Here is a 14563-nt window from a genome sequence, read left to right on the forward strand (position 1 = left end):
GATGGGTCAAAAAATCAGGCGAATCCTGATTTCATGTAATTGGGTAAAAGAATAGAAGTGAAAAATGTTCAACTGGGGAATTGTAAGGGTTTGGAATTCACTGCCTAAAATGTTGATAGAAGCAGAAACTCCCATTTCATTTAAACAGTACCTGGATGTGCTCTTGTAAAAGTCATGAACTGCAGGATTTTAGACCAGTTCTTGAAAGATTGGATTAGGCTGAGTAGAAGGAATATGATGGGCAGAATGGCTGCCTCATACCATTAATCAAAAATTTCTATGAAGTAGAATCATACCATACCACTTTTTAGTTAAAGTCGAGTCTTTCTCCAGCTATCTGTTAATTGACTAGCTACTTCCTTCTCAAATAAATGTGGCAAGGTTATGATGGCCTGTTTTAATAAGACATTATCTCTCTCTTTGCTAAGAACTTTGGCTGATTACTAAGCCCTACTAGGTTCATATTTGATTCTAAACTGCACATGATCCTGATTGAGTGAAGGAGGTCACCACCAAACCTGATTCTGTCCTCAACCAATTTGCACACTTGCCAAAAGAAAATTTTCTTAACCTTTTTAGTCCAAGTAAACTAAAATTCTTGGAAGTATTTCTAAAGCCACCCTGGGGATTGTGTAACTCATATAGATTGAACTCGAGGCATTCTCTTTGGCTCAGCTTTCTGTTAGCTTGACATCACAGAATAAGCAATTGTATCATATTCATACTTGATAATAATTGACAAAGGATATATTCATTGCAGGAAAATGTATCAGCATTCTTTCTTGCTATTATTAATCCAAGGTATTTTGTCAAAAAATAACTTAATGGTTTTCTTGTTCAACTCAGTTTGTGCCACACCTACCTTCATTAAGTAGCTAAACTTCACCAACTTGGCAGCACAATCAATTCCTTTACATATGTTCTTCGTAAATTATTGGCAATTATTATCCGATACAAAATTGAATTACACAAGTAACTCAATGCTGATAGTACATCATTTTGATCTGTCAATTTGGTACATTAAACTAATTTTCTTACCATTCGACCTTACACAGTAATCAAGGAGAGTGTAAACACGAGAAATGTGAATCTATATTCCTCTATGCAGATGAATTCTCCTGAAATACAGGAGGTAAAAGTTACAAAACTATAACTATCCAAACTGTTCTGTAGATAAAGGAATTTAAGAATGAACTAATGTAGTTGCTGTTATAATATAGGCAATGTGCAAGAGAATCAATTGATCTGATTTTGGTGCTTTTGGTTAAGACTAGGACTTGTAGCAGTGCTACAAACATTCAGCATTGTCAGACGCTTGAAGTGGAGCCTTGAGCCATTGATCTATAGACTGATTAAACTAAGCTCTATTCAGGATTGTTTTACATTAAATAAAAACAATTAACCTTGGAACTTGAAGCAAAGATCTTGATCTTCACATACAGTGGCATGCAAAGGTTTGGGCACCCCTGGTCAAAGTTTCTATTACTGTGAATAGTTAAGTGAGTAGAAGATGAACTGATCTCTAAAAGTCGTAAAGTTAAAGATAAAATATTCTTTTCAATATTTTAAGCAAGATTAATGTATTATTTTTGTTTTGTACAATTTTAGGGTGAATAAAAAGAAAGGAGCACCATGCAAAAGTTTGGGCACCCCAAGAGATTTGAGCTTTCAGATAACTTTTACCAAGGTCTCAGACCTTAATTAGCTTGTTAGGGCTATGGCTTGTTCACAGTCATCGTTAGGAAAGGCCAGGTGATGCAAATTTCAAAGCTTTATAAATACCCTGACCCCTCAAACCTTGTCCCAACAATCAGCAGCAATGGGCTCCTCTAAGCAGCTGCCTAGCACTCTGAAAATTAAAATAAATGATGCCTACAAAGCAGGAGAAGGTTATAAGAAGATAGCAAAGCATTTTCGGGTAGCCATTTCCTCAGCTCATAATGTAATTAAGAAATGGCAGTTAACAGGAATGGTGGAGGTCAAGTTGAGGTCTGGAAGACCAAGAAAACTTTCTGAGAGAACTGCTGGTAGGATTGCTAGAAAGGCAAATCAAAACCCCCGTTTGACTGCAAGAGACCTTCAGGAAGATTTAGCAGACTCTGGAGTGGTGGTGCACCGTTCTATTGTGCAGCGACACCTGCACAAATATGACCTTCATGGAAGAGTTATCGGAAGAAAACCTTTCCTGCGTCCTCACCACAAAATTCAGCATCAGAATTTTGCAAAGGAACACCTAAACAAGCCAGATGCATTTTGGAAACAAGTCCTGTGGACTGATGAAGTTAAAATAGAACTTTTTGGCCGCAATAAGCAAAGGTATGTTTGGAGAAAAAAGGGTGCAGAATTTCATGAAAAGAACCCCTCTCCAACAGTTAAGCACGGGGGTGGATCGATCATGCTTTGGGCTTGTGTTGCAGCCAGTGGCATGGGGAACATTTACTGGTAGAGGGAAGAATGAATTCAATTAAATACCAGCAAATTCTGGAAGCAACCATCACACCGTCTGTAAAAAAGCTGAAGATGAAAAGAGGATGGCTTCTACAACAGGATAATGATCCTAAACACACCTCAAAGTCCACAATGGACTCCCTCAAGAGGCGTAAGCTGAAGGTTTTGCCATGGCCCTCACAGTCCCCCGACCTAAACGTCATCGAGAATCTGTGGATAGACCTCAAAAGAGCAGTGCATGCAAGACAGCCCAAGAATCTCACAGAACTAGAAGCCTTTTGCAAGAAAGAATGGGGAAAAAATCCCCCAAACAAGAATTGAAAGATTCTTAGCTGGCTACAAAAAGCGTTTACAAGCTGTGATACTCGCCAAAGGGGATGTTACTAAGTACTGACCATGCAGGGTGCCCAAACTTTTGCTTCGGGCCCTTTTACATTTTTGTTATTTTGAAACTGTAAAAGATGGAAATAAAAAAGTAATCTTGCTTAAAATATTAAAGGAATGTGTCATCTTTAACTTTATGCCTTTTGGAAATCAGTTCATCTTTTACTCGCTTAGCTATTCACAGTAACAGAAATTTTGACCAGGCGTGCCCAAACTTTTGCATGCCAATGTCATTGAGTATAAGTATACACACATAGTTTTCTTTGAGTTGCAGTCAATACACTTATGGCTTTATCTATCCGGACTAATACAATTAAAGATGGCATAATACTTTTAATATACTAATCAATAATTTGGTGTATATTAAAAACCATCATTAAAGTAAAATGCTTCATGGAAAGACATTGAAATGTAATCCTTGCTAGATTGTTTATAAATGGGTTGACTGCTGTAACAATTATGGTATTGGTTTTGCAATATAATCCATTTTGAATGGTAGCTTTTCACTGAGAATCTCTAACCACTCTTTTTACAGTCCTGCAAGCTCTTTACACCTCTTTAAGTTACTCACTGTGATTAAGTTTTTGAGGCACTATCAAATTCCAATGTGAGTTCAGTGCTGTGAATAAGATTTGACATTATGATTATTTAATTGATTTTAAATTTTCTGGTATTTATTGTGGGAATAATTGTTGAAAGGAGTGTCAGTAGAATGTACTATCTTTTGTGAATATAGCCATGTGATCTTTAATATCCACTTAATGCACTGAAGCAAGTAGATTGGGCTGGCATACATCGTGAGTTCCCTAACAGTAAATGATTTTAGTGTAATACAGTGGTAATCTAGATTTCTAGATTATGTGCTCTGATTCTTGATGAGAAATTAAAATTGTAACCTTGTAGTTAAAACAAGTGTTGTCGGTCAAACAGTAGAGTTGTGCAATTTGCAACATGTATATGGTTCAGAATGTGTCCAATATATAATGTGATTTACTAGTTTGATTACTGAACAGAAAGGAGCAATGTTGGAAAGATACTTTTAAAAGTGCCTTAAATCACTCATTATTTTGTGAATGTGTTTTATTTAGCTTTATTGCATATAATTACATTTCCAAAAATTCTGGTTTTGGAAATCGCCATGTGTGTGGATTGTTACAGGGAATCATTTACCCAGAAATTATTTAAAAGTCACTCTTTTGTGGTCGTGTTGTTACAGTCGCAGTCACTATATACCTTCCATTTGTGGAATGAATATCTTTCAATTGAATACAGAGCATGGTGACTTGGAGAGTGGAGGGCAAGAAGAAAGAGAGAGGGAGGGATGCTAGGTGCAGAGATGGAAAGAGGGGCCAAGTGCCAAAGTGCAAGAAAGAGAGGATGAGGAGTCTAAGGATGAGTTGGAGGAGGAGATAGAGCAAGCATGATTGACGACGAAGAAATTCAGGCACCTAAGTATATCCTTGACTCTGTGGGATATGCGAATGTTTCATAGCTCTCCAATTCACTCTACCAGAGAATGAGCACGCTGAGAATGTGGCCAAGGAGGACTTCTACACCAAAATGGCCTAACAAACTGATCCTCTTGGGAAACTTGCCAGGCAAAATTTAGTAAGGAGGGAAAGGGAAAGCTAACTTCAAAAGACTTCTCTTGACAAAATGATTGGAGCATGGTACTGTTCTAAACCACACATTTTTGCCAAATGTTCATGCATAAGGTCTCATGTCAACCCCTCTGATCTAGGAGGATCACCTGTAATATCATTGCCTGAATGGGATTGGTACGAATGACATATTTACCCTCTCTTAATCCATTCTGTTGTCTCCATCATCCTGACCTCAAAAAATGGTGTTGGAGATTTCAGATTCTACAATGATGGCTGTTCTCCGGTAGTGCTATATAGACAGCCTGGTCACCCCAAATTGACAGGAACTGAAGAGAGTCCACTGTGGGGCTGTCCAAAAATTCAAGGATTTCTTTGGCACTAACACTCAAGGGTTAAGATGGAAAGGGAGGCATTTAGTTCCATAGAACTCAATGGTGACTCTGCTTTAACATAAGCACCCTTGGTTCTTTTCGGTAATAAAACATGTGATTACCAGCCCATGTGATTATTGAAGTCGGAAAGGACAAGTGCCAACTGGAAAGCACACAATCTTGAGAACAGACTAGAATACAGCTCATAGAAAACTTAGTCAAAAATTCACTACCTCATTTACTGCATCTAGGCCTAGGGGAGATCATTTATATCATAGCCTAACTATCTTCAAGTCAGAAGCCAGAGAAAACCCTGCTGTTCACTGCAGCAGGGTTTTCATTCTGTCCACCATTGACATTTATATTCAGAGCCCCCGCAAACCACCTCTACCAATGGCAGAACTGCTACTCTATAGACTACAGTGCACTTTTCGTTTCTTAAAGGCACAATGGAAATTCTCTTCGCAATCATCAATTCCTAGAAAATTTCAAGAAGTAACGTCAAACATGGCCTTTCTTTTGATTTCACAAAAGACTTTGACTCTTGGCATGGGTGTAAAATCTTACTTTTATTGAGTTGCCATGCCCAAATGCTGTGTAGGTTCACTCCAGCAAACAGCTCAAGGTAGTGCACTGTGCTGCTTTAATCCTTTTATTATGGGTTATAATCATTAGTCATCAGGATTATTAACATCAAGCACTATTTGATAATACCTGCTTTCATTACAGCTTACCTTGTATGACTTTATCTTTAATTTCAGAATCTATAGCATCTTATTTATCATTTATATTTGATTAAGTACAGTATTATTTGAATAATATGTTATGGTAACGTTGAAAGAAAATCACAGACTTCAACTAAACATTCAGAGAGTAACTGAGCATTTAATTCATGCATTTGTTAAAGCTGATGAAATAACTCATGCAATTTTTATTCATGTTTAAGTAACATGATAAAAAGTGATCATAACTGTGATAGATGGCTCAAACTAATTACCAGGGCATAGGACATGACTTACAGCTGTGTGATCTAAAATTATAATTCAGCAAGTAATTGCTGCATTTAAAACTGACGAGATCTAACTCAGTAACCAGCAGTTTCATAGATATAAGAAGACTTATTAGAAGCTATTTTGAGGGAAAATCTGCAATTTTGCCACATTGTTCTAGCCTGGTGTAGGCACCAGTAACATTTGTAATCAAACTTTAAAAGAAGTATTAGTTAAGCTGTTATTTATGGAGTCATTTGGCTTCAGCAGTCTTGCTGAGGAGAGAGAAAACTACTTGTCCAAAGTCTCCCAAAAGAGTTATTATCTTTCTTTATCTTGCAACATTCTTTTGGAGTGCATTTAAGATTATTCATGTTTTTCATGATTCTATAGGCAAACATTTTCATACTTCTGCTAGTACCAACTTTTTCATATTTCTGCATGTTTTCAATTTGTTAGTTTTCAATATTGTAGCCTTTCAGAAATGAAGAGCACCTGTTATACTGAGCTCATTGCTTTTATACTTGAACACATTATTAATCTTGAAATCTTGAATCTTGAATTATTAATCTTGAAATTCAGCTACAGATTGGCAAGTATGACATTGTGGCCATCTCTGAAACTTGGCTAAAGGACTACTGTCATTAGGAGCTGAACGTCCAAGGATATATGGTGTTTCGGAAAAATACGTTAGTAGGCAGAGGGGATGGTGTGGCCCTGTGTATAATAAATCATTAGAAAGGGATGACATAGAATCGGAAGATGTAGAGTCTCTTTGGGTTGAGTTAAGAAATGACAAGGGCAAAAGGACCCTAATGGCAAGTTGTATACAGGCCTGCAAACAGCAGCCGGGATGTGGATTACAAATTACAGCAGGAGATAGAAAAGGCATGTCAGAAGGGCAATGTCACGATAATTGTTGGGGATTTTAACATGCAAGTCGATTGGGAAAACCAGACCAGTACTGAACCTCTAGGGAGAGAATTTGTAGAATGTCTAAGGGATGGCTTTTTAGAACAGCTTGTTATTGAGCTCACTAGGGGATCAGTTGTGCTAGATTGGGTGTTGTGGAATGATCCGGAGGTGATAAGAGAGCTTAAGGTAAAGGAACCCTGAGGGAACAGCGATCACAATATGATCGAGTTCACTTTGAAAGTTGAGAAGGAGAAACTAAATTCCAATGTGTCGGTATTTCAGTGGAGTAAAGGAAATTACAGTAGCATGAGAGGGGAACTGGTCAAGGTTGACTGGAAGGAGACACTAGCTGGGAGGACAACAGAGCAGCAATGGCTGGAGTTTCTGCGAAAAATGACGGAAGTGCAATACAAATATATTCCAAATAAGAAGAAATTTTTGAATGGAAGGACACTACTGTGGCTGACAAGTGAGGTCAGAGCCAAAGTAAAAGCAAAAGAGAAGGCATTCAAGGAAGCCAAAGCTAGTGGTAAGACAGAGGATTGGAAAGCCTTTAAAAACTTGCAGAAGGAAAGTAAGAAGGCATTAGGAAGGAAAAGATGAATTATGAAAGGAAGCTGGCAACTAATATCAAAGAAGATACTAAAAGCTTTTTAAAGTATATAAAGGGTAAAAGTGAGTTGAGGGTAGATATAGGACCAATACAAAATGACGCCAGATATATTGTAATGAGAGACACAGAGATGGTAGGGGAATTAAATGCGTATTTTGCATCATTCTTCACAGTGGAAGACATCTGCAGTATACCGGACATTCAAGAGTGTTAGGGAAGTGAAGTATGTGCCGTGAAAATTACGACTGAGAAGGTGCTTAGGAAGCTTAATGGTCTGAGGGTGGAAAATCTCCTGGACCTGATGGAATGTGCGCTCGAGTTCTGAAGGAAGTAGCTGGAGAGATTGTGGCGGCATTAACAATGATCTTTCAAGAATTGATTGATTCTGGCATTGTACCGGATGACTGGAAAATTGCAAATGTTACTCCACTATTTAAGAAGGGTGGGAGGCAGCAGAAAGGAAACTATAGACCTGTTAGCCTGTCATCAGTGGTTGGGAAGTTGTTGGAATCGATTGTTAGGGACTTGGGAGTCTTTGTGCAGGATACCCTACGGGTTAAACTCTGGGTTGAGTCGGTGGTGAAGAAGGTGAATGCAATGTTGGCATTCATTTCTAGAGGTACAGAATATAAGGGTAGGGATGTGATATTGAGGCTCTATAAGACACTTGCGAGACCACACTTAGAGTATTGTGTGCAGTTTAGGGCTCCTTATTTTGGAAAGGATATACTGAGATTGGAGGTGGTTCAGAGAAGATTCATGTGAATGATTCCAGGAATGAAAGGGTTACCATATGAGGAACATCTGGCAGCTCTTGGACTGTATTCCCCGGAGTTCAGAAGAACGGGAGATTTCATAGAAATATTCCAAATGTTAAATGGCCTGAACAGATTAGATATGGCAAAGTTATTTCCCAAGGTAGAGGAGTCCACGACAAGAGTGCACGACTTCAGGATTGAAGGATGTCCATTTAGAACAGAGATGCGGAGAAATTACTTTAGTCAGAAGGTGGTAAATCTATGGAATTTGTTGCCACGACGACTGTGGAGACCAAGTCACAGGGTGCATTTAAAGCAGAGATAGATAGGTTCTTGATTAGCCAGGGCATCAAAGGGTACAGGGAGAAGGCAGGAGAGTGGGGATGACTGGAAGAATTAGATCAGCCCTGGTTGAATGGTGGAGCAGACTTGATGGGCCATATGGCCTACTTCTCCTATACCTTATGGTCTTAATTTTGACATACTAACACAACCTTGGTTTTTGCCCTGACTTAGGTAAGTTGTGCTTCTATATTAAGTTCTTTTTATCCTCTCATTCAATGTCTTATTCCTCTGGGTATTACATGTTTGAGTTTGTTCTCTGCCTTGTTTCTGATTTGAATTTTGAATGTAACAGTAACAGAGAATCAATTTGAGTATAGAATCAAGATCTGAATTTGCATTTGTCAGTGGCATGAGAAATGTGTCATTTGACATATACAGGGTTCATAGTGTAACCTACAGGAGATCCTTGTAGACTTGTTGAGTTCTTTCCAGAATAGAAATTTAGTTACAAAATCACCCTGCATAGTGATGCAGCTAATCACATCAGATAATGTACTTTACAACTGAGTTTCTATTATCAAGTCAGCCTAAAAATGTGAATCATGAATGATAGATGACTGTCTAACTCAGACTGTTCAATGAGTTTTAATTTTGAATAGTATGCTTGCTGTAACAATTTTATTAAAATAACTTCGGCAGTTCAGGTTCTTCTCCTGCATTTATTTTGCTGATTATAATAAAATAACAACTTCCATAAGCCAAGCATGCCCCCTGTGAACCCAGACTTCCCTCTAGCTATGTTGAGCCTCTAGTGTGCTGAGGTAAATCATTAATCCCTAAAATCAGTGCTTTACTTTTTTGTGTGCGTCCATCGTCGACGTCGATGAGGACTTCAACACCATTGTGATGGTGTCGAGACTAGCGTGTGATTTGGATTTAAGTGAGGGAGAGTTGCGCAGCGTCAGCCTCACTCTCCCTTCCCAATTCCCATCTGGATCCAGTGGCAAGACAGAGTCAAGACGGCTGGAGATGGGACTAGGTGCAGTGGCTGACCAGGACATCTTCTGTTACTTTACTAGTTACTTAATAGACCACATATCTGTCTTGTTTTCCTATTACTTCAAAAAGCTGAAATTAGTTTGACAGCAATGCTGACAGTATGCTGAAATCACTTGGTCCATTTTATCTGTGATTAAAATACTCATTTAAAGCTTGGCACTGAAAATTGCATTATGATTAGAATTATTACACAAGTCATTTCAGGACCGCTAAAGATTGCATTTAAATATCATTATAAAATAAACAATCCCAAAATGTTTTACTGCTGTTAATCAGATAAAATTTGCCGCATGACACACCAAGAGATACATTAAGAAATGCAAGGGAGGAGGGAGAGACAGAGATCTTTAGGGAGGTAATTCCCGATAGTGTTATTAAGCAAATGAAGAAATAAGTCATTTGAGGACCTGTTGCAATATAGGCAAAAAAAGTTCCAGTTGTCTAATAGAGTTTGGATGCACTTCACAGAACTGAGTATGATTTTAAACTACCAAATATATAGACATGTCCTGAGGCGTTATCATAGAGGCCTCTTATTATAATACATATAGTTTGTCTTATCAAGTAATTGGTAAATTTACAACTTTATTTTTCTTAAATTAACAGCAAATTCATTTTATTAGCTGGATCATTGTGCATGTGCTGAACTTTTTAATCCCACTGAAAAACAGTAAGATTAAAAACTGTGTTGATTATTGTATCAGATTTTTAGCATTTTGCTCAATTGAGCTCTTTTAGTCAATGTTTTTTGTGACCCAGATCTTTTAATATTGATTTTAGATTCCAGGATTGACTATAATATGTACGGCAATAATTTATTCTTAATTTGAATTCTTCAATGCAAATTTGATTCTGCACATCTATAGCATTCGTATTGACACTGTGGAGCAGATTCATACTTAAAAAAAATAATTGCCAGCAGTGCCAATTGGAATTGAGCACTTATCTTGCTCTAGATCAGTGGTTTAATAATAGCTGTTCATCTTTTCCCCAAAGGTCTTCATGAGATTGACAATGCAAGAATCCAAGAATCTGCAGCAAGAAATACCTCACAAGCAACCAAGTCCCGGCCAGTCAGCATCCCCAAGGTTTAAAGACCAGGCCTTACTAATGGAAATAAAATTAAGAGTACTGTTTTGGTGTATGACATATTATTATTAATATTCAGTAGCATTCAGAGTATTTCTTTATGTATTAAGAACATTTCACAAGAGCCAATTGCAGACTGGTTTTCTGATTAACCAAAATAAAAACTGACAAATTCACAAAGGTGTTATTTATGATACTGGCTTTTCATTAATAGAAAATTGATTATTGTTTTTCATCTGAGCTTTGTTTCCAATAGACACTTATTTAAATGTCCTTTTATTTTAACTGCTCCCTTCTGGCAGGTCTAGAAAATGATCAGCTTTTTGTTGTTATTGTCATATATTAGTTCATACAGAAAATGCTGCTCGAGTAAAGGCTCTCTAGACTTGCCTTCTCCCACAGTCACTTCTGTAACTAATCGACTAACTCAGTGAGGGCATGCATTACATTTAGCATTAAGTCAATAAAGGAACCATCACAAAGCATGAACTTCAGAACAGCCTTATTACCATTAAATAAATTTCTAGAAAATAGACATCAGATCAGCACAAAAATATTTCAATTTCTATTTTTTCTTGTTGTCTGGCCTTTATAATACCTCCTCTTAAAATCTACCTTTCTGCTTAAATACTAACATTGTTTTTATAGATAACAATGAAATCTAAATTATCATGTATTAAAAAGTAAAGACGTTCTCATTATTCTGTAGTAGGGACCAGTTTTGATCAAACTTCATTTCTCAACACCTCTCACACAATTACAAGCAGCAGATTTCTTAGTGATAAGAGTTCTTTATATTCCAGCAGCAAAAATTGTTGCTGCAATGAACATCCAAACAATATCACTATTATTTTGGATTCTTGGTGGAATTTCAAACTGATTTAAGAATCTCTAGGGGCTACAAATTTCCATTTGACTATCTGCTCATTCAGGGGTAGGGATTCATAAGATTAGAAATTAGGGACAGTCCCCAGTTTACAACAGGTTTCTGTTCCTGAGAACTGTTCATAGCCTGTTCATAGTCAGAAATTATCAAAGTTTGTGAGAGACAGTCATAGACCATTCCTAACAGGAGAGCGAGCAGCAGTGGGAAGAGCAGTCACCAGTCAGACTTATTGACTCAGTGCTGCCAGCTCTGCTTGGCTAGACCCAGCCCCTATTTTGATGGCTCAGAGCGGGATGGATAGAGAAGTTGTATGGAATTGCCCTGTCCCTAAGAAGTTACAACAGCCAGTAGGTCTATTCTCATCCACTGGATTGGTCTCCCAAGTGTTTGTTTATATGTTCAGGGTATCCATAACTCGGGTTCATAACCTGGGGAGGACCTGTAAGTGAAACACTATTGAATCTTAATTAAAATTGAAAGGCCAAAATTTAGAACAAAGGGTACAGCATATAGAATATAGAGCAGTACAGCACAGTTTTGGCCCTTTGGCCCATGATGTTGTGATGACCTTTTAACCTACTTCCCTCTTACCTAGCCCATTTTTCATTCATCTATGTGCCAATCTAAGAATCTCTTACATGTCCTTAATGTTTCTACGTCTACCATTACCCCTGGCAGTTCGTTCCAGACAATTACCACTCTCTATGTTTTAAAAAATATATATTCTATTGCCCTGTTCTTTCCAACACTAACATTGAAAGGATGTCCTCTGTTGCCTGCTTGGGAAGTAGTTGCTGGCTGTCCACACAATCTATGCCACTTATCATCATACACAACTAGATCAAATGGCTTCTCATCTTCCTTTGCTCCAAACAGAAAAGCACTAGCTTACTCAACTTTTCCTCATAACATGTGCTCTCTAATCCAGGCAGCATTCTGGTAAATCTCCTCTGCATCTTCTTTAAAGTTACAACATCCTTTCTCTAATGAGGCCAGCAGAACTGAATGCAATATAGAACTGCAACGTCACCTGGTGGCTCTTAAACTCAATCCCCTGGCTAATGAAGGGCAACATGCTACACACCTTAATCATCCTATCTGCTTGTACAGCAACCTTGAGTGACCCATAGATGTGAACCCCAAGGTCCCTCTGTTCCACCAGGCTGCTAAGAATCCTACCATTAACCTTGTACTCTGCCGTCAAGTTCAACTTTCTGAAGTGTATCATATCAAATTCTTCTGAACTGAACTACATTGCCTAGTCTCACTTGTGCGATTAGAATGGGGTATGGTCTTCATTAGTCGGGGGATTGAGTTCAAAAGCCACAATATAATGTTGCAGCTCTATACAACACAGGTTAGACAACACTTGGAGTATTGTGTTCCATTCTGGTCACCGGGATGTGGAAGCTTTAGAAGAGGTGTGGAAGACATATACCAAGATGCTGCCTGGACTAGAGGGCATGTCTAGTTAATTGAGCATGGGCTATTCTCTTTGGAGCAAAGAAGGATAAGAGGTGACTTAGTAGAGATCAAATGGACAGTCAGAGACTTTATCCCATGTTGGAAATGGTGATTATGAGGGGACATAATTTTTCGGTGATTTTGAAGGAAGTATCGAGGAGATGTCAGAATTAGGTTTATTTTCACACAGAGTGTGATGGTGCCTGGAACACACTGCCCGGGGAATGACTGAGGCAGACACGTAGGGACATTGAAGAAATTCTTAGATAGACACATAGATGAAAATAAAATGGAGGCTATGGAGGAAGGAAGGGTTAGATTGATCTTAAAAATCAGCACAAGATTGCGGGCTGAAGGCCCTGTATAACTATGTTTTGTTCTACGTTCTCAACCCAGCAATACATTCTATCTATGTCCTATGTAACTTACAACAGCCTTCTACACTATTCACAACACCATCAACTTTCAAGTCACCTGCAAACTTATAAACCCACCCTCCACTTCCTCGTCCAAGTCATTTATAAAAATCACAAAGAACAAGGGTCCCAGAACAGATCTCTGCCAAACACCACTCATCACTGACTTACAGGCAGAATACACTCTATCTACTACTGTACTACCCTCTTTTCTGTGAGCTGGCCAATCCCAAATCCATGCTGCCAAATTTCTATGGATCCCATGCCTATGACTTTCTGGATGAACCTTCCATGGGGAACTTGTGAAATGCCTTACTAAAAACTACATACACCATGTCCACAGCTCTGTTGTCATCAATTTGTTTTGTCACTTCCCGAGAAAAAGTCAATCAGGCTCATGAAGCATGAACTGCCCTTCACAAAGCTATGCAGAGAATCCCTAAAGTTTCTGTGCTTCTCTAAATGCTTGTAAATCCTGTCTCTAAAAATGTTCGTCACTAGTTTGTCAACCACTGACTTAATATTCATTTGTCTATAATTCCAAGGATTATCCCTATCACTTTCTTTGAGCAAAGGAACAACATTTTCCATCCTCCATTCCTTTGATACTACTTCTGTGGCCAGTGAGAATTCAGAAATCATTGTCAACACCCTTACTTCCCGCAGTAACCTGGGGTACAAGCTGTCTGGCCTGGGGCTTACATATCAAAAACTTCTATACTATCTCTTTCTTAACCTCTAATGTGTTTGAGCACATTAGCCTGTTCTACAATGATCTCATATTCAGCAAGGTCCCTCTCACTAGTGATCACTGAAAAGAAGTATTCACTGAGAATCTCCCTTACCTACTTCAGCTCCAGGCACATGTTACACCCTTTGTCCTAGAGCAGTCCTACCCTTACTCTCGTCAGAGTAGAATGCCTTGGGTTTTCCTTGATTCTACTTGTCAAGGACTTCTCATGTCCCCTTCTAGTTCTCCTAAATCCCTTCTTAAGGTCCTTCCTAGGTGCCTTATAACTCTCAAGAACCTTGCCTGATTTTTGCTTCCTAAACCTTAAGTATGTATCCTTTTTCCACTTGACTAAATGTTCCACCTCTTTTGTCAATCATGGTTCCTTCAGCCTACATTGGTCAAAGGGGCAGCACAGTAGCATAGCGGTTAGCACAGTGATTTGGGTTCCATTCCTGCTGCTGTCTGTAAGGAGTTCATATGTTCTTCCCATGACTGTGTGTTTCCTCCAAGTGCTCTAGTTTCCTCCCATATTCCAAAAACATACAGGTT

At 38.4% G+C, this 14563-nt stretch overlaps 1 protein-coding gene and 1 long non-coding RNA gene across 3 annotated transcripts in view; one reads left to right on the forward strand and one right to left on the reverse strand.

Moving 5' to 3' along the window:
- The window catches only part of cep72 (centrosomal protein 72), a 174805-nt gene that overhangs the window by 113365 nt on the left and 46877 nt on the right, over positions 1-14563 (forward strand). For both annotated transcript variants that reach the window (XM_063069732.1, XM_063069733.1), the window contains exon 6: positions 10423-10514. In XM_063069732.1, coding sequence (XP_062925802.1) covers positions 10423-10514 — 92 coding nt within the window. The remainder of the gene's footprint in view (positions 1-10422; positions 10515-14563) is intronic.
- Positions 1-14563, reverse strand: part of LOC134357942 (uncharacterized) — a 132248-nt gene that overhangs the window by 72308 nt on the left and 45377 nt on the right. The window lies entirely within an intron of this gene.

This window comes from Mobula hypostoma, chromosome 17, assembly GCF_963921235.1.
Source record: "Mobula hypostoma chromosome 17, sMobHyp1.1, whole genome shotgun sequence".
Lineage (NCBI taxonomy): Eukaryota > Metazoa > Chordata > Chondrichthyes > Myliobatiformes > Myliobatidae > Mobula > Mobula hypostoma.